At 49.8% G+C, this 24677-nt stretch overlaps 2 protein-coding genes across 4 annotated transcripts; both read right to left on the bottom strand.

The window, feature by feature from the left end:
• Positions 1-202: 202 nt before the first annotated feature.
• Positions 203-13872, bottom strand: SYCE1L (synaptonemal complex central element protein 1 like). Of its 3 annotated transcripts, none has more exons than XM_060650092.2 (12): positions 13798-13872; positions 7503-7565; positions 5758-5817; positions 5495-5569; positions 4880-4927; positions 4552-4606; positions 3284-3367; positions 2964-3027; positions 2030-2099; positions 1853-1940; positions 1504-1584; positions 203-1304 (listed from the first exon to the last, which is right to left on the bottom strand). In XM_060650092.2, the coding sequence occupies exons 1-12, from the start codon at positions 13865-13867 to the stop codon at positions 1133-1135; spliced, it is 930 nt and encodes a 309-aa protein (XP_060506075.2). In that variant the 5' UTR covers positions 13868-13872; the 3' UTR covers positions 203-1132. The 3 variants fall into 3 exon arrangements, with proteins under 3 accessions (XP_060506075.2, XP_060506076.2, XP_060506077.2); XM_060650094.2 differs by having other exon boundaries at positions 1132-1304; positions 1504-1588; XM_060650093.2 differs by lacking the exon at positions 3284-3367 and having other exon boundaries at positions 204-1304.
• On the bottom strand, positions 11731-22710 carry MON1B (MON1 vesicular trafficking associated B). Its single transcript, XM_060650091.2, has 6 exons — positions 22042-22710; positions 21669-21826; positions 19358-19687; positions 18022-18841; positions 17527-17674; positions 11731-15174 (listed from the first exon to the last, which is right to left on the bottom strand). The coding sequence occupies exons 2-6, from the start codon at positions 21814-21816 to the stop codon at positions 14965-14967; spliced, it is 1656 nt and encodes a 551-aa protein (XP_060506074.2). The 5' UTR covers positions 21817-21826; positions 22042-22710; the 3' UTR covers positions 11731-14964.
• Positions 22711-24677: the final 1967 nt, after the last annotated feature.

Here is a 24677-nt window from a genome sequence, read left to right as displayed (position 1 = left end):
TTATGGGCTTACTGTTTACATTCACTGACTCAATTTTCTTCATCTCTAGATTGGGAATGATAAGAATAGTGATGAGAATAATAAACAGTAGGTATAATTTATTGAGTATTGATTGCATAAAAATCCCTGTTCTAAGAGATATACACACCTTGGTGTTCCTCATCTCTAGCCTGGGAATAACAGTAAGTTGATGTGAACCGTTTAGTAAGCACTTAATAGATTACAAGCCCCTGTTCTGATTTAAAACCAGGGCCTCCAACAGTGCCTGGCACACAGCAACCAGCACCTGCATTTTATGAATACATGTTTGGTAAATGACAGGACCCTGGCACAAGACACCTTTTGAATTTTAATTTTTTTTAATTCATTTTATTTTTTTTGAAAGGGGGAAGGGGCTGAGGGCAGAGGAAGAGAGAGAATCTTAAGCAGGATCCATACTCAGAACAGAGTCGCACCAGGGCCTCGATCCCACCACCCTGGGATCATGACCCAACCAAAATCCAAGAGTCAGATGCCCAACCCACTGAGCCACCCAGGCGCCCCAACAAGACACCTTTTGGAACAGGGTCCCCCACGCCAGCCTCCAAGGGAGCTGACATACTTAACCGACTTGCTGTTGTAGAGACCTGGGGTAAGGCCCCCCCCCCACGTGAGGACACAGCAGGGCAAAGGTCCTGAGATGAAAAAGTACTTGGAGGGGCGCCTGGGTGGCGCAGTCGGTTAAGCCTCCGACTTCAGCCAGGTCACGATCTTGCGGTCCGTGAGTTCCAGCCCCGCGTCAGGCTCTGGGCTCGGAGCCTGGAGCCTGTTTCCGATTCTGTGTCTCCCTCTCTCTCTGCCCCTCCCCCGTTCATTCTCTGTCTCTCTCTGTCCCCAAAAAAAAAAAAAAAAAAAAAAAAAAAAAAAAAAAAAAAAGTTGAAAAAAAAAAAAAGAAAAAAGAAAAAGTACTTGGAGAGGGTGCAGCAGCAGCTGGCTGGAACTGCCCGGGTGAGGGGGGCAGGGAAGGGGCCCGAGGTCAGTGGCGTCTGTGGGGGATGCAGGGGCTGTTGGGAGGCTGGGATTTACTAGGAGACATACAGGACCTTATATCGGTGTTTAACACGTTCCCTTTAGCCCCTGTTGGTAAAACAGTTAGGAATTGGAGAACAGACTGAAGCTGGAGGTGGAGGACGGTCCGAAATCCTCGCCTTTATTTCCGGTCGCCTTCGAAGGAGGGGCGTGGGGGGAGGGGGCGGGGCGGGTCCTATGGGTCTGGGGGCGGCTCCAGGTCCTCGCTGCGGGCGCTGGGGCGCTCGGGGCCGGCCTGCGGGAGCCACGAGTCAGGCTGCGGGCCCCGGCTCCCGAGGGCGCTGGCCTCCGGGCACGCGGGCGGGCGGCTGCCTTTACCCTGTCCCTCACGTCCTCCGCCGGGACGCCCTGCTCCCCACGGACGCTGACTCCCAGGGACTCCGAGGGCAGCCCCGCCGTCTCTGCCCCCTCGCCGCCATCGCCGGGCTCCCTACCTCTCCTTTGCAGGCCGCGTCCTTTGGGGGGCAACGGTTTGGGGCAGTCTCCTGCCCCTCGAGTATCTCCACCTCCGCCGGCTGCCTGGAGAGCAGGGGGGGCGGAGAGAGGAAGAAGAGAACGAGAGTGGGGCGGCAAGGGGAGGAAGCCACCGAGATCCCGACAGAGACCGCAGACGCAGAGCAGCCAAGGCGCGAGCGGCGGGGGTGCAAGGAGCGCGGCACCCCAGAAGTCCCGCCAGCCCGCCCCGGGGTCGGCTGGAGGCTGTGCCGGAGCGAGGGGGGAGCGTTAGCCCATTCCCCTCCTCCTGGTTCCTTCCCCTTCACCCCAGGGCCCCTGCCCTCTCACCCGTCGTTCACCATCCGGGCGCCCCCGACCTCGGGTGGCGAGCGCAGCCTCCGCTCCACCTCCCGCAGCTTGTCCCGGGCCAGTTTCTCTGCGGGTGGGCGGGGGGTCACGGGCGGGGCCGGGAGCTCCGGCGGACTCGGCCCCGCCCCTCGCCCCGCCCCCTGCTCGGCGTACAACCTTCAGTGAGCAGCTGCTCCTTGCTGCTCTGCAGGGCACGTATCTCCCAGGTCAATCGCTGCTTCAACATCTGCGAGAGAGGGGACCTGTCCGTCTGTCTGTCCTCTCAGCAAGTCCTTACCCGAATTAGGTCATTCATTCATTCATTCATTCAACGATTTAACTCCATGGGCAGTTCCTGCTGTGGTTGGTGGTGGTGAGACACATTTCTTCTCCAGAAGCTCCCTATATCCCCGTGCACCTCTCAAATCTCTTCTCTCCCCACCCCACCCCCACCCCACCCTTTGCTCTTCTTCAAATACCCAAGACGCGCGTCAGCCTCAGGGCCTTTGCATTGCCTTTCCTGCTTCCAGGAGCATTTGCACCACGATACCTGAATGTTTTCCTCCCTTACTTTATGTCTGCATTCAGATGTCACCTGCTTAGAGACGCCTTCCCCACTGACATTACATGATCTATCTACTTATTTTTTTGTTTGGAGTCTGAGTATGCCCCCCTCCACCCCCCAACCATCCTGGGGACAACAAATCCTTGACCCCTTTGGCTCCTCACTGTCTCCTCCTGCTTGGAATGTTGCTGGATGCATCCAGCAACATTAATTGAATGAAGGGATGATCAAACCATGGCTTTTTCAGGGTTCCCATTTGCCACTGCAAGGGGAGCGAACTCTAGGTGAGCAGGAAGTAAGCAGAATGCTCGGCAAAGGCTACTGCAACAGGCTGGGCCATAGATGCTAGACGTGGCAATGCGGGATGGTAAGAGGTGACTAGATTTAAGGTAAAAGCGGAAGGGCTGACTAGGTGGGTAAGAGGAAGGAGACAAGGACTATCCCATGGAGTTGGGGCTGAGCAGTGGGTGGGCACCGAGCCAGCCTGTGGGGACACAGAAGCCAGGAGAGGAAGGGCTTTGGTTGGAGGCAATGAGGATGGCTCACGTGCAATTCCCAGAGGTCCTTGTGCTGGCTCATCAAATTCTCCAGCTGTTCTTCAACCTGAACCCTAGGGGCCAAGACCCAGGAATGAGAGAGCACATGCTAGACTGACACTGAGACGGACACCCAGCCTGGCCCAGTCTGGGGATTCCTTTGGGGGACACTTGGATCTCTGCCTGGTGCTCCCTCTACTAGGAGCCCCTTTATGGGCTTTCTTCTCCAAGCCTTGTTTCCAACAGCTCCTCTTCCAACAAACTCTCCCTGATGCAAGCCCCACTCCCATGCCCAGCCATTGCCACATCAGGCTGTAGATGTGGGGTTACCCCAGCTTCCTCTGCCTGCAACTCTCTGTAACCTGACAGTTACGGACAGAAATTTGCTCTGTGCACTCCTGCAACATGTTCTTCCTGGAAGGAGAAAGACAGCTCTTAGTCATAGTCTCTAAATAAGCCTCCATTTCCTTCAGCAAGGTTGGGGGGTGGGGTGGTCTGTTCATAACCTTCATCATTCTCCTTTCTTCTGTGACACAATGGGCAGCATTAAGGGCTTCTGAGATGATCACCCTGTTCATCCTGTCATGGTTTCATGGTTCATCAAACCATGCCTTCCCAAGAAACTTCCGTGAGGGGTACAGTAGTTTGGCTTAATAGATTGTAAAGTCCTGACCTGAATTCTGGATCTGCTATTCTACTGGGACCCTGGACAAGCTACTCGACCAGTCTGGGTCTCAGTTTCCTCATATGTAAAATGGTGGTAGTGGTGGGAAGGTGACAGTAGCCCTTAACTCCTGTCCTTGTCATTGTGAGGATTAGGTAGAAAAACGAACATAAACTGATACGTGTGATGTGGTTAAGCATACATCCACTTTATCACCGGGTTTTCCTACACTGTTAAAGTCATGGTCCGCCAGGGTGTGAGACATCTGGTCACAAGAAAGGAAAGGTTCAAAGGATGGAGGTGGATAGAGAGATGGTTGGATGGGCAATAACTGGATGGGCGGGTGACTGGCGGAAGAGAGGATAGCTGGCTGGGCAAATGAAGTGTGGAGGGATGGTGGCTGGACAGAGAAATAAAGGAAGAATTGCTAGAAGGATGGATAGATGTCTGGATGGATGGTTGGGGGAAGAAATAAACAGCTAGATGAATGGGTGATTGGAAAGACGGAGTGAGGGTGAATGGGTGGTTGGATGGAAGACATAATGGTTGGCTGGCTGGCTGGCTGGAAAAGGACTGCATAGATGTGTAGATGAATGGATGGGTGGGTGGGTGAATGGATGACTGGGGGGCCTAAATGGGCAGATAGATAGACAATTGAATGGATGGTGGGAGAGCTGGATAACCAAGAGAAGATTCAGAATAACACCAGTGGGTGAAATTTATTTAATAAAGAAACTAGCAATGAACGTTTAAATGAGTGAGTTAATCTCAACACTATTATCTGATATCAAAGATGAGAGAGAGTCTCAAGTCTAGCTACTCTGCAGAAAGGAAAAATGAGAAGTGTGTGTCCAAGGTATATATTCCCTAGCTCTTGCCCCATCCTCCTTCAGGTTGGGAACAAAGTAGGGAAGAGTTGGGCAGGACCTCTTACCTCTGAGCTCCACTTTCCTTCCTCTCGCAGTGCAGCTGGAGGATCCCCAGTGCCTCTGTGGGGAGAGGAACCAAGGGAGCCCTGTGTGAGCTCTTGGGGAATCAGGGATGGGAGGATGTCATGGGCCCCACATCATATCACACATCGGAGGGCACTCAGAGGCCCTTAGTGTTTACTTCGAGTCAGGTGGCCGCCAAGGGACAGATGTGAGCAGAGAGGGAAGCCCCCTGACTCGGGTGTCAGTGGGATTCCTCTAGCTATTCTGGGAACGGTGGGCTTTTGTGGGTAGAATGGGGTAGAACAGTGAAGACAGAGAGCTGATAAATACCTTGCTTTTTGCTCAAGACCTCCTCTAGGTGAACTTTCTCTCCATTCACTGGAAAACACAGTGACACTTTGAGCCTCCAGGGGCCACACCCCGTGCCCCCACTGCCACTTCGCGCACAAGGCATACCAAGGTTGCCGAAGGTAAGGTACAGTGCCAGGGCAGGGGGGGCGGTATCTTCTTGCCACCCGCACCCATCTCCTACTGGGGGGGGGGCATCCTGATCCAGTTTCTCCCCCTCAGTGTCCACATTCTCTGCAAATGCCAAAGGAGTGAAGACTGCAGAATGCACAGGGTTTAGGCCAATGGGATAGATGACTAGAAATAAATCTGTTATGTCAAGTGGAAATAAAGGCTGTGAAGAAACAAGTCAAGCAGGAAAGTGACAGTGACAGACAGAAGCTGCCATTCTATATTCCGATGGGGCATTGAGGTCGACCTGTTAGAATGAGGCTTGGGCTGACAGCAGAAAGGTGATGAGACAACAAAAGGCAATCTGGATTATAGGGATAAGAGCACTGCAGGTGGAGGGAACAGTCCATGCAAAGACCTTGAGGCATGCAGAGAACATCAGCAGTGCTCCTAAGATCTCTGGGTCCCTCTCTTAGTGCCACTTACAGGAGTCCAGTTCCCTGTGCAGGCTCTCCCAGAGAGCTTGGGCCTCTACCATTTCCTCACTGGATTTCTTCTTTGCTAGGCCAAAAAAGAGAAGACACTGTGTGAGTGCAGCCTCTACCTCTGCTATTCTCTTGCACACTGAGACTCTGCACACTCATCTTTAAGGAAGCCAGAGGTGCCTGGATTTTAGAGCTGAGGAAGTGGAGGCACTCCAAGTCGAGGTTCTTCCTGGCCAGCTAGGAAGCCTAGGTCCTGGCGTTTACCTTGCTGAAGCTCATTAATCCGGTTAATCAGGTCTTCAATCTGTGGCTCCAGACTTCCCTCTGCAGAACGAAAGGAAGACTGAGCCAGAGAAGATAGACGCCTGGTTGTCTAAGGCAGATGGAGGTGGGTGGGTTGTTGGCACAGTGTCTCTGCTACTAGCAGTCAAAACGATTTTATTGAGCGCCTGCTACACGTTGGGTTCTGTGAGAGGCCCTTGCAGGGTGTGCATCCTGCATGGGAAAAATGGACATTGAACGGAGATACAGGCTATTAATGTGGGCGACAGTAACTGCGGTGGATGGAACAAAGTGAAGCAAGGGGTTGAAGAGGGAAAGGGTAGAGGGTGCTTCTTGATATAGAGGTGAGGGAAGGGAGCCCTGCCCACTCCATGGCGTGGGAGTATGGAAAAGGGAACCATGCCAGGCAGAGGGACAAGGGCAAAGCCCCAGCGGTGGGAGCGAGTGAGGCAGATGCCCAAGTAATGGCTAAGGGCCTGGTGTGGCTGGTGTGAGTCTAGCGAGCAAGTCAAAAGCACCAGGAGGCAAGTTGGGGCAAGTGTGATGGCAGATCACTCAGGGCCTCCTGGGGCATGCTGGAGGCTTCTGGATGTAATTTTGAGTGTGGTGGGAGTGTGGAGATCTCCCACCTGCTCCACCCTGTTGAAAGCCTGGCAGTCACTTCTGTCCATCTGACTGTGGTCTTGGCCACATTTGAGAAATGAGAAAAATGCTTTCCTCTGTGGATAGCAACTTTAAGGTTCTCCCGTGACAGGGAGATCATTCTCTCTTTAGGGAACCATCTCTAACTTCAGTCCCAATTTCAGGGCTCTGTATGGAAAAGACTTCCTCCTCAGCCCTCTCTGATTTCAGTCAGCTGCACAGAATTGGGGCAAAAGCTTCCCACCCCTTGCTGGGTCTCACTACCAACCCCTGAGAATCTGGAGTTCTGGAGTTAATAAACTCAAGCCCTTGATTTTCCCAGGCCACCAACTCCATCCCCTGAGACTTCCAGGAGCCTGGATGCTCTCCAAGGTGCTGATTAAATAACAAATTCCTGAGGGTCTTCGCTTTACTGGAGAGGGTCACCAACACCCTGCATTTCCAGTCCCGTAAGTTCTCTACCTAATTTTAGCCTAGGCAGCAACCCCGATGCACTTCTGCAGGTGGCCATGGGGGTTGGGGGGACAGTGTGAGGGCAGGAGGAAGAAGTGATTCTCTTTTATTTGGAACAGACCAAACAGACCGATGGATCACAGTATTTAAGTTGCAGATGGGCTGGGGTGGGGGTCAAACCTCAAACGTGGCCAGTACCCTGCCCCAGCCCAGATGTAGGCTGGCTCCTGGGCCCCCTCAACAATGGAAGCAAGGTACAGTCATTTGCATTGCCATTTGCCATCGTGTATTAAAAGGGAGGACAAAGAATACACACCCATGAATGCATTTTGTTTAATCTCTGGAAAGATACCTAAGAATTTAAAAATAGTTGCTGCGAGCCCTTGGGTCAGGGACACGGGTGGCTGGTGTTTGTGTGTGCGTTGATGTGTGTAAGAGAGGAGGCTTTTCCATCCTCTTATACTTCTTGAATTTTGAAGCTATATTTTTAGTTCAAAGAATTAAGTTGTGCAAGAGGGAGAATGTGCAGTGGGATAATTTCTCAAGGTTGTGAGTTGAGGGGTCTGGGTTTGAACCGCATCTGCCTGCCTCAAAACCCCAGGCTGAGCCTCAGACACAAAGACATGCATGACCTTTGTGCAGCTTTTTCACCATTGCCAGCAAGTCTTCAGGCACCTTCAAAGGCTTGGTCTGCCCTGTGGAGATGAAAACCACAATTTCAGGAGGGAGGGAAGGTCCAGGCCTTCTGGGAAGGGACGAAGGAAGGCGTAGACACCCTTGACCTGGAACCGAGGACAGGCTGAGGGGCTTCCAGACAGAGCAGGCTCCTGCAAGAGCCCGTCCCTTGTCCCTGAGGTTTACGATGTGTGTTGGATGAATCAGGACTCCTCATGTTCAGCTACTCCCAAGAGGTCAAAGGACACCACAGGCATCTCCTTAATGAAATGAAACGCGGGGGTGAGAGAAGGAGGGGATGCATTTTTGTTGCTGCTGCTGTTTAGAATCAGTATGAAGTTCAAACTGATGCAGTAGGACAGAAAGATTTCAGATAATTTTTTTTTAAAAAAAATCATTATAGGCCACAAGCTGCAAATTCTTAAAGAATCAATGGGTCTGGGGTGCCTCAGTCAGTTAAGTGCCCGACTTCAGCTCAGGTCATGATCTCATGGTTCATGAGTTCAAGCCCTGAGTCGGGCTCTGTACTGACAGCTCAGAGCCTGCTTCAGATCCTCTGTCTCTGTCTCTCTCTTTCTCTGCCCCACCCCTGACCTCTCTCTCTCTCAACAATAAATAAATATACTCCTCTAACATCTGACTACCTATATTATAATATGAAAAAATTTTAAAGTAATGAAAAAAATTTTTTAAAGAATCAGTAGGTCCAGGATATGGTCATCAATGACTAGCATCAAAAGAAGACAACCAGGTATTATGAGCCTCCTCATGGAAGATCACAACACCACTTATGAAGGATACTCGCCAAAACAAAACAAAACAAAACAACAGGAATGTTACCAGGTTTCTATACCTAAATACTAATTCGGAAGAAATAAGAGGGGCAGGGAAACATGTTAAATGATACCATGGGGATGCAATCAGTGTCATCCAGATGCTGGAAAACTCCAGAGGACAATTTGGTTTCTTCAACAAATACACGGCAAAGAAGAAAAAAAAAAAAAAAAAAAAAAAAAAGAGGGAGAGGAAACTCTATTGATCTTAAGAGACTTGACCCAAGTATCATTCATTGGAATTTTAATTGTATCCAATTGTATCCAATGTATTTGGATCTTGACTCAAAAACAATTTTCACCACTTATACTTCTATATGTATTTAACACCAGCCTGTGTCACTTTTAAAATTATAACAGGGGCACCTGGGTGGCTTAGTCAATTAAACGTCCAACTCTGGATTTCGGCTCAGGTCACGACCTCATGGTTTGTGAGACTGAGCCCTGCATTGGCTGTGCGCTGACAGCGTGGTGCCTGATAAAGAGTCTCTCTCTCCTTCTCTCTCTCTGCTCATTCCCTGTTCGTGCTCTCTTTCTTTCAAAATAAATAAGTAAACTTAAAAAAAATAAAATAAAGTTATAACAACAACAACAACAACAACAAAAAAGCCACAGGAAAAATTTCAACATCTTCAACTCTTGAAATCAATGATAAAAGGTCAAATCCCAGTGACCCACTCCTCTCTGAGGAACACTGGGCAGAGAAAATGAAAGGCCGCTAGAAAAACACATATGATAGCCACAGGATAAAGGAAGAGATACTTACTCACAGTAACATACAGGGAAAAGTCCCTCCTCCTAAGACCCTAAGCTTCTCACTTCCCCTTCAGAGAGACCACTAGTGTTACAAGCTCTTTGTTGTGTAGTTGGAGATAATTCAATTCATATATGAGCACAAGCCCACTCTTTCTATACAAGTAGTGTTGCCTCATGAATGGTCCACGTCTTGTATTTTTCATTTGACAAGGTATACTGGTGATCTTTTTTATTCTTTTTAGTGGCTTCATAGTGATTCACTGAATGGATATACCATAATTTAAGAGAAGCCCCCTTACTGATGGGTATTCAGGATGTTTCCCTTTTTGTTGTTATAAACAATACCACAGTGACCCTCTGTATTGGTTTTCTTGGGCTGCCGTAACAAAGCACCACAAAATGGGTCTTCCCTTGGGGTCTTCCTTTTTTGTGTGTGTCTTTACCTGGCATTCGTGTATTTCTGTATGTGCAAATTTCCCTCTTCTACTATCTAGTATGACTTTATCTTAACTAGTTATATCTACAAAGACCCTATTTCCAAATAAGGTCACATTTTTAGGTTCTGGTAGACATAAATTTGGGGGAGGGGCACAATTCAACCAGAAAACCATCCCCATACATTCTTTTTTGTGCAGGTATGGGAATATATTTACTGGATAAATTCCTACTAGGCTACCTGCTGGATTAAAGGGCATGTGTGTTACTAAATTTGATGTGTATTATGAAATTGCTCTCCACTTGTTTCAAGCAGGTCCACAAAAGACTCCTTCCCCGTAATCTTAGCAGCCAAATACATTTTCAAACTTTTTAATGTTTGCCAAAATGATAGGCAAAACCAGTCTTACATTTCAAGCTTTTTAGTAGTAAATATTAAAAAATTAGTCAAATCCTCCAGATCAGAAATTCCATTATCTAGGAATCTATCTTAAGAAAATAAACGATGGTGGGCAAATTGTTCATTGTTTCTAATCTTAAAAAACTGAAGCAACCTAAAGATATCTTAGTTAACTACAGCACATTCGTAGGATGAAATCTTTTGTAGCCATTAGAAATCATGTTTTAAATCAGGGCTTCTTTCTTAACCTAGGCTTATTAAATTTTGTTAAAATATTTGGTGGTTGGGGTACCTGGGTGACTCAGTCAGTTGAGCATCCGACTTCAGCTCAGGACATGATCTCGTGGTCTGTGAGTTTGAGCCCCGCGTCGGGCTCTGTGCTGCAGCTCAGAGCCTGGAGCCTGCCTCGCATTCTGTGTCTCCCTCTCTCTCTGTCCCTCCCCTGCTCATGCTCTGTCTCTCTCTGCCAAAAATAAATAAACATTTAAAAAAAGTAAATAAAAATTTAAAAAATGTTTGGGGTGATATGTTCACCTTCTGTACATCTTTCTGTCTTGTCTGAAATCCTTTACAAATTAGCATGCATTAATTTAATTTTGCTTTTGAATTTTTCAGCACTTAATAAGCTAATGTAGAAAAACCTGGACAGGGGCGCCTGGGTGGCTCAGTCGGTTGGGCAGCCGACCTCAGCTCAGGTCATGATCTCGCGGTCCGTGAGTTCGAGCCCCGCGTCGGGCTCTGGGCTGACAGCTCAGAGGCTGGAGCCTGTTTCGGATTCTGTGTCTCCCTCTCTCTGACCCTCCCCCATTCATGCTCTGTCTCTCTCTGTCTCAAAAATAAATAAACGTTAAAAAAAAAGAAAAAGAAAAAGAAAAAGAAAAACCTGGACCAAAAGTAAAAGCTTCCTCTCATGAACAGCCCCTTCATCAAGTTACTCCCCTTCCCAGAGGTAACTACTGCCTTTGAACACACTCAGACCTTTTAGTAAAATGTATTTCATGTATTGCTTTAATTTTTACTTTCTTACCCCCCAAAACATTCGGACACTACAGAAATTGGTGAAGTTAAAAAGACACTTTTCCTTCTCACCTTAGCCCTAAATCTTACTGCCTTTCTCTGATATAATCAGTAATACCAGGTTGGTATGTCTCTGCTTGAGATTCTTAAATTTTTATAATATTCAATATTTGGAAGTGAAACAAAAATTAAAGCTACTTTATTAACAAGGGGAAGTAGTTCTAATTATTTGCTTTCTTTTTAGTGTTCCACACGAAGATTTCCAAATGCACACAAAAGTAGAGAGGACACCATGATGATACTTTTTGATTTTTGCGTTGCTGAGATCTGACAGCTATTAATATTCATTCGTATTTGCTTCAGCTATGTTTTTCCTGTGCTGAGGTATGTTCAAGAAAGCCCTATGCTTCCTGACATTTCATCCCTGGATATTTCATGAAGAGTCTCAGCTACTTAAGGGATTTTCACTAGATGACTCCAAACCTTTAACCACACCAACAAGAGTAACAGTCATCATGTAATACCATCCAGTGCCCAGATAACGTGATTTCTCGATTGTCTCCGTGCATTTTACAGCCGGCTTTTGTAACCATTTCTGCCAAAGCTCTGTCTGTATTTTTCCTCCCCACTTCATTTCTAGTCCTAGTCATCGTGAGTTATCAGCAAAATTTTTAAATAATCAGACTAACGTCCTGATAAAAATTTTTAGGAGTGTATATTATAAAACAGCCTGTACAGCAAGAGTCCCTTTTAACATTTTATTTTGAAATAATTTCAGATGTACATAAAAGTGGTAGAAAAAGGCCCCAATGCTCTTATCTGCCTTGGTATCAGATTTCCCAGTTGTGAGCATTTCTGTAACACAAATTGCAGGCACCATGGCCCATTATTCCTTACTATTCCAGTGTATATTTCCTATACCCAAGGGGACTCTACTAGGTAACCACAGTATAACCATCAAAACTGGGATGTTAACAGTGCTCAAGGTCAGTATATGATCCTCCGATGCCATTCAAAAATTTCCCTATTTCTCTTATATTTTAAAATTATAGAATACATTTTCCTGAAAGAAAAATAAAAGAGAAAAAAAACATCACAAAATACCTCCACCTTTGTGCACTCCTAAAAACCTATGTCCCTTGTTGAGGGTCATTAGTTAGGCCTTTAGCTTCAGACGCTGTTCTGTGCGACATACATAGGGCTCTAGTTGACGTGGCCCTCTGGTTTTTTTAAATCCCAATTTGCTTTCCTCTCATAAAACTATGATCACCTTTGGAGCTCCTTCTGTGTCAACAAACCATGATCTTACGCTTTTAAAACCCATTGTTAAGTATCTTAAATGAGATTGGATTTTTCCCCCTACTGCTTAAAATAATATCCGCCACACAAGCATTCCACAATATGCATGGACAGATCTAAATCCAGCCATTTCCCTGATTGCTCCTTGTGTTGTACTTCCATCCGCAACACTCCAGTGATCCTTTGTGGTCCACACATCTGCATACTCTCTGATTACTGAGCACGGTGACTAAAGATACGGAATAGCATTTTAGATGCTAAACATATACTTCCAAACTGCTTCTAGCAAAGTCTTTAGTGGTCAGTTCTCTGAGTGAGGCAAGAGACAGGCTGTTTCCCCACAGAGTAATCAATACTAGATTTAAAGCCTCTCTTTTTAAAGCCATTTTCAATGGGCTAGAAAATGATAACTTGGATATGCTTTTCAATTTTCTCTGTTGCTGGTGAAGTTAATCCTAACTTCAATTGTGACTAATTTGAAAGCTTGAAACTAAAATAGTTTTCAGCACAGTTGTTACTATCACAAGTGCTATAGTAACTGCTCAATACATGAGGTCTATTTGCAGCTTTCTCATTTCTGTCTGTCCTTTGCTTAAAGCTGGCCCTCCACATGTAGCCCTTATTTAAGAAAGCTCCTCCCGGTAAAGTTATTAGTTATCCATACAATACAAAAAAGAAAACTACTGAGTACCTACTATATACCAAGCAGGCCTTGTCTTAGGTGCTGGAGAAATAACAATTGTAACTATTGACGATGCCTGCATAGATAGATCTGGAAAGATGCAATCCAACATGTTATTAATATAACGGTTTAAAGAGTGCGCAGGAAGGGGGACAGGGATAGATCAGAGGAGGGCAGAGAGTCGACATTTGAAACCAGAGTGATGGGTACATGGGCCTTCACCATGTTATTTGCTGTAGTCGTGCACATTCCGAAAATGTCTGTAACGAAAAAATGTTAGGGGGAGAGCGGCGGCTCACCATCTTGGGGGAGATTTTCTTCTTCTGGCTACACTGTGATTTCTAGTGATCTCTAGGGCAATTTTTCCCCTCTCACTAGGGTGTGGGGTGTCATTACTGACAAAATGCTGTGGAGAAAAGCTGTCCAGGGGAGAGGCCATTCTCCATTAAGACCCAAGAGTCCACGCGAAGTGTGACGTGGGCTGGGTGTGAAAGGACACTGGGGAATTACTGGGGATTTTCTTCGGTGTGGCGGCAGCAGGGTGATTCTTGTGACAACATCCACCTCCGTGTTTTGTGTGAAGGGATGCATACCGAAATATACAGGCTGTTGTTTCTTCCAAACATTTAAGTCAACATACCCAACGAAGTTGACAGGAGTTAATCTAGATTGAGAATAGTCAGTTGTCTCCCCTTTGATGAAGGGTTTTTTTTTATAAAAAGCTTAAATTTTCACGTTTTTAGTACCGCTACTAATATTTCGTTATTGTTACGAAACAAGCCTCCCTCCCTTCTGACCCGACTGCGGAGACGCCTGCTCGCCCTCCCTACCTTCAGCCTCCTCGGTCTCCTCCACAACTTCCGGCGGCTCCATTGCCAAAGGCTCTAACTTCCCCGCCATTTTCCTACGCGCGGGAGGTTGCGCTTGCGTGCGCCTCGGATGACGATTGGTTAAAACACAAAAACAAAAAAACCCCCACCTATGCGAGGGCTACAGGCTCTGCGGCGCGCATGCGTGTAGTGCGTGTCCGCTCGCCAGTTGACCAGGGCGGAGGAGCAATGAGGCTTCAGCTGTAGCCAAGCGCGGACCGGGGCCCCTCATTGACAGCGCGCATGCGTCTACCCTGAGGCCCGCCAACTCCGGGGGAGGCAAAACAGGAGCACAACTGGGTCTTGGTTCGGTTGAGGAATGAGTGCTGTGCACACACATACAAACTCTAGGGAGGGCTTTCCCTCTCTAGGTTGCTGTGCAGGTTGTGAGTCTGGGACACGTGTGCTGTGCGGTGGTACACAAGAGGTCGAGACCCCTGTCGTTTACAGATCCTCACGTGACAGCCTACGCGCCGTTTCCTCCTTTTCATAGAGGAGTACAACGAGCCTTGGAAGCCGAGGGCACCTCCTGCATAAAAAGTCTGGATCTCGGCCATGTGCGAAGTCAGGTGCTCTGCCTGGGTTACAGAGCCAGGTAGGCCCTGGAGGCCACCTTCTCACTACTAGCAGCAGCAGCTACATTGATGGGGGCCACTTTTGACAGGGTAAAGACGAAGTAGGTGAAGGGCAAAGGAATGTCCTCGTGGGAACCGGTTTTAGGCCTTTTATGTACAGTTTTTTTTTTTTCTTTAAAATATCCCCAGGCTGGCTCCAGCCATAGGCTGGCACCGCATTCCCAATTCCAGAGCCCCTGCGGGCCCCCCATGGGGACCCTGGCCAGCCCTGGACACTCAGGGCTGAGAGCCCATCAAGGAGGCTGACTCTTGATGCAGGACAGGGGGTGTGGGGGAGGAGACAGCCCCTAACAGAGGCTGGCACGTCATCCAGGTGGAGGAGGTGAGGCAGAGGGAGAGGGAGGCAGAGGGACGCCTAAGGATTTGCCCCAGAGGTGGAGGTGCAGGGGGAAGCAGCCTCTCCCCTGCCCCTCCTGCGCCCCATTTCCAGGGTGGAGACAGAAGGTAAAAGCTAAAGGTGGTGGTTCCCAGCGCTGCTCAATCTAGCAGCCTCTCAAGGTCCAGTGAACAAGCCATTATGGGAAGGCTGGTCTGTAGAGGCAGCTGGGGCTGCTGGGGGTGTGGAGTACTTGGGTGGGTAACGAATGAAGAGCCGGTCCTCCTCTTTCTTCACCCAGCGCAGGAGTTTGGTCACTACCAAGATGGCACCAGCCTTTGTCACCAGGGGGCTGAGGCAGGTATAGAGTTCAAATTTGGAAGTCACCTGCAGGTTTGAGAGGGGACAAGAGTCTGTTGAGCCAGAGCTGGTCATGCCCTGTCCCGTCTGCCCCACCCTAGCCCCATGCCTGTCTCCTGTTTGGAAAACACACTTGGCGAGGGCTCCCACCTGGTGCTACCTGGTCACTGGGCTAAAATAGGTAAGCTAATATCATGGCGGGCCAGGGGTTTTCAGTTGGGCCAAGGAATCAGCTGGATCTAGTGGCTTCAATTGGGTAATGCTGGCTGTGTGTGTGTGTGTGTGTGTGTGTGTGTGTGTGTGTGTACTTCCTGGATATCAGTTTGCTCATCTGTGCACCGAGTATAACAACAACAATGCTTAACACTTAACAAGCTTAACACTTACGGAGCAGCTGTTGTAGACAAGCCCCACATTCTCCCTCTAGAAACCCACATGGCCTGCCACCTCCCCCTTAGATGCCGTTTCTTAAGTGAGTCATCTCCTGACAAGCCAATTTAAAATCCTGGGCCTACCATATCTTGATTTTGAAATGCCATTCTCTACGAAAAGGCACAAGGGCTCGTTAGACAAATGGCTCATTCCAGGACGGGCACAGAGAAAGTACATGATGAGCCTGGAACATCTTGTGCCAGAAAATGAGAATGCTTCAACAGTGATGGAGACGTATCAGACACAGGGGCCAGCCTGGCTAAATCAGAGACCGTTTGGGCACCAAAATAAGTGACAGAAAAGTCTTTGAGCCCACAAAGAATTAAAGAAAAATCCCTGAGACCATATTGATAGAAAATTAAAAATTCAACAAATAAATAGGGGGAGGAAAAGTTCTTCCATATAGTAGTAGAATCTCAACCAATAAATGTAGAAGGGATGATGGAGTTCAAAAATCACCACCTGGTAAACACCAAAGTAGTAACTCTTGCAGGCAAGAATCATTAATGGATATTAAAATTGGTGGACGAAAGTATGATAAAAAAACAAGTCTGGGGGCGCCTGGGTGGCGCAGTCGGTTAAGCGTCCGACTTCAGCCAGGTCACGATCTCACGGTCCGTGAGTTTGAGCCCTGCGTCAGGCTCTGGGCTGATGGCTCGGAGCCTGGAGCCTGTTTCCGATTCTGTGTCTCCCTCTCTCTCTGCCCCTCCCCCGTTCATGCTCTGTCTCTCTCTGTCCCAAAAATAAATAAAAAAAAAAAAAACAAAAACAAAAACCAAAACAAGTCTGACATAATCACCACAAGATATTTGCCGGTTATGAAGGAGGCAAAACACTACAGTGGAGAAATCTGGGAGATGTCACCTTAACCAAGTGATCTAAGTTAGCATCAACAGCGGGACAAGCTGATATTGTGGACCTCCTGACAGGATGCAGAGAAGGACACATCACTCACTCGGGGGATATTTTTGCCCAAAACGCAGGATAAAGTATCAGAAAAACCCAAGTTGAGGGACATTCTACAAACTAACTAGCTGGTACCCTTGAGAAGTGCCAACGACATGCAAAACAAAAAAGACCACGGAGGGTTTAAACGAGACAATAAGTAAGCCCAGCCTATGATCCTACGCTGGATTCTGGATCTGTAAAAGGGCGTTAGTGGGACAACTGGTGACATCTAAATGAGGTCTGTGGATGAGATGATGTTGTAGTGATGCTAATTTCCTGATTTTAATAAGCGCCTGTGGTTAACATCTGGGGAAGCTAGGTGAAAGACCTATTTATGGTAATTATTTGTACTGTTTTGCAGCTTCTAAGTCTGAAATTGCTTAAAAATCAAAGTGAAAAAAATGTAAAAGTAAAATAAAATTCTCAGGTGAGAACAATGCCTGATACACAACAGACATACAAGAAGTTATTTAATATATGCGTACTAAATGGCAGAGCCTGGGGGAAGGTGCTATTTCCGACGGGGTCACCTTGACCAAACTCCCTGAATAGCTGACCCTTAATAAACCCACGGGAGGGGAGGCGAGGAGCCCCGGAGACCCCAGGGGAGAACACCCCGGGGGCAGAAGGCACAGCCTGGGACCAACTCTGTCATGTTCAAGAGCGCTGGGGACTCAGAGTGACAGGTGCACTGTGCACACACAGGCAGGGCTAACCGGGAAGCAGGAGGCACACTGATGGCTGTTAATGTGACCTCTTCAGAGTGGAAGACACTGTACAGGTTGTTTACGGGGGAACAGAGAACAGATGGGGCTACTGGAGGGCTGGAGACCCCGCGATCCTCCTGGGTTTCAAAGACACACATGTAGCGTCAGGAACAGTGATGCAGGCCAGGGCACAGCGTGCTCGATGGAGGCTGTTATGGTCGGAGGGGATCCGGTGGGGGAAAAGGAGGCGTGAGGTCGGGAACGAACCCTTTTTGACCCCTAGCCGACTCACCCAGGCCAGCAGCGTCTCCCTCTCGGCCACGTGGTAAATGAGGCGCAGGGGTCTGGAGGAGCTGTGAAGGCGCGCGTGCAGGCGGTGGTACAGGTCCGACAGGCGCTGCCGTTCCTCTTCCCTGCCGTACGGGGCCTCCAGCTCAGGGCTGCGGGGACCGCGGGAGGTAAGGCCAAGGTCAGTCAGAGGCCTCCTTGGCTGGCCCGTCTCCCCTCAGTCTAGGGGTTCAATGAAATGAGGCAGCCGAGCCTTCCCCATCGGACTTGGGGTTTCTCAGGGGCTGGATACCCAGCTTCCCCAGCAAACGAGGGATTGATTCCTTGAGCACTGGATTAGAGTAAGGGATTCCTTGAGCCTCCCTCATTACACGGACACCCATTCGATCCCACCTTTCCAGAGGATGCCCGGCTGTCTCCCGCCTCATGTCCAGCAGAAGAATCTTTTAGTCAAATAAGCCTGCCTGCCCAGCCAACCGCCCATAGGGTCAGGGCCTACCTGGTAAACTGAGGCAGCTGGCGGTGATGGTCGGGGATATCCAGCGGCTTATAGAGGAAGTGGCGGAGGCCGGGTGCCCCCACAGCCTGCACGCTGTAGGCAGGGGCACTGCTTGCTGGGGCACTAGAGAAGCTGGCAGCCTCCCGGAGGGCACGCGTGGCCCCGAGGGTGTGCATGCCCTCTTCCACCAGGCGCCGGCAGGTGGCCATGTCATGGAAGGCCTCAGGGTCGGTGCCCAGCAACAGCAGGCAGACAGGCATGGCATCCAGGCGAGCCACGTAGGCGTAGAAGAAGCCATCGGGGTTGAAGCGGGGTAGGCACACAGGCGCCCATGCCTCTCCTGCCGCAAAGGCCGGCGCCCCCACCCAGTCGAGCAGCAATTGGAGGTCGGCCGGGTCCAGGCGGCACTCGGCCAGCACGGTCCGCTCCTGAGCTGCCGTCACCAGTCGCCCTCCGATCGCCAGCACGGACAGCGCCAGGCCGGGTGCAGTGCAGCGGCGCAGCAGCGCGCCCAGTGCTTCCCGCAGTGGGCGCGCCAGGGGCACGCAGCGCACGGCGCCCAGGAGCAGGGCACCGGGGTCGCGTTCCACACTGTCCAGAAGCCGGTCCAGCGTGCGCTCTGAACCGGCCAGCAGGCGGCGGAGGTCGTAGTTCTGCTTGCGCGCGAAGATGCGGGCCACGCTTGCGCGTGTCAGCGTGCTCACTATCTGTGCGTGCACAGCCAGCAGCTCCCCCCGCAGCTGGGCTGCCGACTGCGGAGTCCTTGACACGGCCACCAGCAGCAGTGGGCCCTGCTGTAGGAACACCAGCTTGTGGTCCTCTAGGGGAGGGAAGGGTGGGGGCGGGGGGGAGAGATGGGTCAGCGGCGACCGGAGGGGATCGGGCGGGGCTCTTCTGCTCTTTGCCTGAACACACACACTGCTGGCCCAAGCTCACGCGGTCACTCCATGGTACACTTGGGCTGGGATAAGGACAACTGGGGGGAGTGTGGGTATTCGCAGAGACACGATGGGTCAAGGAATCAGGTGAGACACACAGCATGGATGACACAGAGCAAGGACTGACACAGAGCCCAGCAAGACACCCAACTCAGCCACAGAGCCCCCGAGGTCACGCTTTCAGATAAATAAGGAAGTTTATCCAGCCAGTGACTCCGACCCGGGCGAGTTAATCACTCAGGACCCAACTGGCCAAACGGACGGACAACAGACAGACGCCTGGCCAGCCATCCACACACACGGACTCACCCCTGGCTGGTGGGCTAGTCCCCCAGGCAGCCGGTGGGCCAGCCAGATTCCCAGTCACCATCCCCCGGTCCACCTCCTCCTTTGCTCACCCGCATAGATGGCACGGATGGCATCTCCTGCACTCTGCACGAAGGACACGAGGGCTGTCATCACGCCCATGGTGGTGGACAGTGCCTCCACACTGCCGTACCTCGAGTAGATGGGCTTGCCTGCCTCGCTCAGCACAAACACGTGCTTCCGCTTGCTGCGCCAGTCCTCGTCGCTGGGGTCCCCACCCTGGCCCCCAGAGCCACTCTCAGGGCCACCTGTGGGACTATTCTCAGAGACTGCGGGATCCCAGAGCCCACAGGTGCATGATGGGGCCCCTGACTGGGGCAGTGGTGACAGCAGGCTGGGTGGCTGGTCCTTTGTCTCGGATTCTGAAAGAGAACTCCTGGTGGGTCATCTGGCTGTGGACTCCCACTAACTCCAGGTACCCAAGGATTTACCAAATCTCCACCGGCTCCCCAGTGACCCTTGCTGCTGACACAGACCTCCAGGTGTCTCCTCTGCCTCTCAATGACACCCAAGAGATCCCTCTAAAACCCCAACAATCCAATCTCTCATTGTCATTATTGAACTATGTCCCTAGAGACTGTTTATTCTTTCAATAACTGCCATTTCCAAGGCTTCAAAGCACCCCAGGGCCTCTGAATGACCATTATTAATATTTCCATCTTCAGTGATTCCCCACTAAAACCTCTGACCCCTCATTTATTCTCCTAGTACCTACTCACCCCTCATTGGCCACCATGACATCTACTAATATCTCTATATTCTCTCATTTAAATCCTTCCCCCTGCCCCACTCCTCCCTAACCTCTTATTTATTCTCATCAATGTTCACTGATCCCTAATGACCTCACTGACTATTCTGGTCACCCACGTGTATCTTTGATGATAACCACTAAATCTCCCAATGACGGCCATGAATATCCACTAACACCCAGATCTTTAAGCCTTCCTTAATCCACTATTTACTCCCACTGCTGTTCACTAACATCCCAGTGACCCCACAATATCACTAATTCCTCCAATGACTGCCCTGTCACACAATCTAAAATATTTTACTCCATGGGCGCTTCATCCCCACCATGACCACCATCGACCTCTACTAACATCTGAGACTTCATATGACCTCCACTGACTCTTCTGACCCTGTTATTCCATTCTCCCTTCACTCCAGTGACTACTATTAATCTCCACCAACACCCGGGACTTCAGTGACCTCCTCTGATTTCCCTGACCTCCCTTTATTTTCACGGATAGCTACTCCCTTCCTCACAATACCCACTATAATATACACTAACACACAGGACAATAATAATGACTTTCTTCATGACCGTCACTAATAATCACCAATAAAACCCAGGACTTCACTGCCCCCTACTGACTCCCTTGACACTCCTCTCTTTTATTCCAGTCAATACCCATTCATCCCTCAATGACATCCATTATTATCCATTCGTAAGTATGTCTCAACAATTTTCCCATAAAATCCCAGTGACCACATATTCCCTCATTCTCTGGTTGACATTCACTGATCCCCCATGTACCCAGTTACCAATTACCTCCTCCCAGTACCTGCCAGTAATTGACAGTAATTCTCAAGTTCTCAAAGACACTACCCCCTACCACCACCATTTATTCTCGGTGATGTCCACTCATCCTTCCTGATGATGCCACTAACATCCACTCATTCCAAAGCGGTCAGTGAACATTGATTCCCCAAAGACTCCCATTGTGTCTCCATCAAATACCTTTACACATCCAGCTGGGTCTTCAAAGACTCTCCTATAGGTCATCTCACTCTCCAAATAAACTCATTGATGTCCACGCCTCCCTACCGATGATCACCATTAACATCCACTAATTTCTGGTTCCTTAAAGACTGCCCCCAACAACTCACCATTGATTCCTCAATGATGAAAACACTGAGTGCCCACTGGTCACCACTGATCCCCTTTCCCACCGCAAGGACTTACATAACACCTTAGCCACCAAAGACACTGACTTCTAAATAGTTCCCCTTCGACTGTATTAACTTTCTTTTGGTCATTCTTTGACCTAAACATCCTAAATCCCCATGCCCCTCTGTGACCCCAATCTCTTCTTGATTCATCAAAGACCTGAACTCACACCAAGGCCCCAGGGAACATCCCCTGATACCCACGGATTTCCTTGTCATTCCTCCATGATTTAAATTACACCGTGTGTCCACAATGACCTCCTACTGATCCTGCTATGGTTTAAGCTACTTTCCTGTGTCCCAAAAGACTCTTCGCTGGTCCTCCATTGACCTCCCTCAACAAAGACACTCCGTAGGGATTCCTTCCAAGACCCGAATGAGGGGAAGGCATACCTGTTTCCTCCTGGTCCCCGTCTCCAGGATCCGGTGGGTCTTCGCGAAGCCCTCCACCGTCTCCTGCCACCTCACTGGGAAACCGAGTGTCCTCCAAGTCCTCCACGTCCCCAGGGGGTGGGGCAGTAGTGTCACCTCCAGCCTCCATCTGCACATCCCTGTGGGGTAGAAGAATTGAAGGTGACAGGCGGCAAAAGAAAGTTCTTAAAAGCCTCTACTGAGCCTGGCCCCCTCGGACACATTCCTAGTGCTCATTTCCCGTCGGGTTTCAACAGGATGAAACAGTCAAAAACATGCCAAATACGCGCACCCTCCAACATTTTCCGAAAAGGGAGGTCCCACTGGGCCCTAGAAAATAAAGATACATACACACCTGTTTTAACCCCGTATCTCAATTGGCCGGGTACCATCACTTCTCAAGCCGCGGTAGCATCACACTTCCGGGTGCGGCGTCCGTCTTGCCACACTTCCGGGTGCGACGTCGCTCCCAAGACGCTTCCGGTTGAGGCGCCTTATTCGCTCTCCGCCGCGCCGCAGCCCTCTCTCCCGCCGCCTACTGGTGTCCCCTCACCGTTGAGATGACGCGCGCCCCTCCCAGATTTACGTCGCTCCGGTTAGGGACCCGGTGAGCCGCCTATAACCGCACTGGCTGGCCCGGCTGACACAGGCGAGCCGGGCCCGCTTCTCCTACAGAAGGCTGCCGGCGTGAGGGGGGCTCGGCTCACGTCCAGCCAATCCGGAGTCGGAGGGCGGCACTGCCTCCCTCATGGCCCAATCAAGAGAAACCGGCTCTCCTTCAGCGCTTCCGCCGGTACGCTGGCCGCCTATCTCTACCAGTACTGTGCACTGGCTTGAGATTGCACCCGCCCATCTTGACTGACATATCCCCGGGCCCAATCGTAGGCTCAAGCCGATGTCCCTCTTCATTCGAGGACTTTGGCAGCCCCAGTCATGATGGATACTGGTGCCCGACCAATAGTGGTGCTTCGCCAGAACAGAGGCAACTTCACGCTCCCTTATCCACCCGAGAAGGCCAGGGGATGAAGGTGGAGTGGAGTAGTCTGTGCATTGAGGAAATGATTGACGGACAGCCCACCCCCCTTCCAATCGGAGCGCTGTGCGCAGCCTGGCCAACCTATGGGACTTGGCTGCTAAGGCGAGAGGCGGGCTTCTCAGAAGTAGGAAGTATTCGTGGGTCTGTCTGCAGTCAGCCGGGCAAAGGGCTCGGCGGACTCTGGAAATAGGGAAGCGCGAACCCTGGACGTGCTCATGACGAGGGGGGAGTGAGCTTACGAAGGCCACGTGCAGGCTGCCCAGAGCTTGCCCAGACTCACGAAAGGCCAGGCAGACCTCATTTCCGAAAACATCGGTGGGCTGAGCCGCAGGTTTAGGAGTATCCGCCTAAGGGAGGGGCATGGGGGCGTGGCTTTGAAAGGCCGCGGAGCACTGATTGGTTGAGGAAAATGCCCCTCCGACCTCTGCGTGCCACCATTAGCTGGGCTAGGGGAGGCGAAACGCCTTCGCCTCTGGGGACCCGCCCCCTAGAGGGTGTACACCTGGTTTAGAAAGATTGCCTGGACTGGATTTGTTCTTAACCTGGGCTGGAGCGGTGGGGCAAAGCCCTTGAGGAAACGCGGAGTGAGTTCCTGATCTCCACCTACACTGGGGAATCATAGGAGAAATAGACTTGATCTCTGATCACTTTGTCTTCAGGAGATTGAAGAGTAAACTCTTCCCTGCCTTCCCGACAGGGGTTCCCTGAATTGCGACTTCCTTTCTCTCTGCGTGGTGTGCTTAATTCCAAGCTCCTTGTCATGTTGGCTGAATCACCATCCCCAGGTAAACAAATCAACTCTTCCCACACCCAGATTCCCTCCAAAATACAAGGCATTAAAAAACAGCTCCGGCAAGAGTAGATGGGGTAAGTTCTGGAGTCCAGTGAATCTTGGAGACCATAGTAAGTATCCTGGGCTCACACAAAAACTTTTCAATTCATTGCAGAGGATTAAGGCAACCGAAGGGTATTTGAGTTTATTTATATGGCTGCTAAGGAGAATGAATAATTGTGCTTACATCCAAAGTGTGCATCCCCAGTGAGAAATTCTGCATTTCGGGTGAGTTGATCAATCTTAAACTCAATCTCAAGGTGCCCTCTCATCTTCTGCACAAACATTTCCGTACTGGGCTCTACCCACAAGTCCTGGAAAGAGTGCCTTTCTAAGGATTTTTTTTTTCCCCCATGAGGTCACTAGCACATTGTTCCCAGGGCTGTACAACCATTCCTACTTCTAAACTTGTCCCAGGTTGTCTTGAGCCTCTGGAACCGACAATGCATAAACCACACTAGGAACCTACCTGTACCTCTCTGGATACATTGTGATAACTCTCCCACGATTCTAGACTTCCTGAGTGCTGGGAAATTGAATTTGAATATATACAGTGGAAATTGGAGTGGAAGAAGAACACAACTATGTGCAAAAACAGGCAACTTGTAGTGTATCTGTGCTGTGATTGGCTCCCTCAGCTGTACCTGCAGTGCAGGAACATTTGTGGTTTTCATTTCCCTATTTCCTATCCCTCTTCTCTTCCCAGCTTCTTCTCTCTTGTCTATGCTCCCTCACCTTGTTCCATGCTCTCTTCTCTGATTTGTACCACTGCTCCCTGCTCCTACTTTTTGTTCCCTGCCATGTCTTGCTGTTCTCTGCTCTGTCTATTCAGCCCTTTCTCCCTGCCCCCAGTTCTTTGCCTCTTCTTTCTCTATCTTGCCACTCTTCTTGTCTTTGATTCCCCTGATCTTATTATCTTCTCCAAACTGGGTTGGGAATAGAAATAAGGAACAGAGGTATGATGATCTTAGCTACATTTACCACACTCTTCCATGGGGAAAGGGTTGGATGCTTTCCTAGATACATAGTTTTGAATTGAACACCCCCTGTCCTGCATCCATCAAGTGCAAAACTTGAACAAGATTAGCCTACCCTTTGGAACTAATCAATGTAAATGGAATCA

Source organism: Panthera onca, chromosome E2, assembly GCF_046562875.1.
Source record: "Panthera onca isolate mPanOnc1 chromosome E2, mPanOnc1 haplotype 2, whole genome shotgun sequence".
In the NCBI taxonomy this organism is placed as follows: Eukaryota; Metazoa; Chordata; class Mammalia; order Carnivora; family Felidae; genus Panthera; species Panthera onca.
The sequence above is the reverse complement of the archived record's forward strand: the minus strand, read 5'-3'. Positions and strand labels throughout refer to the sequence as shown.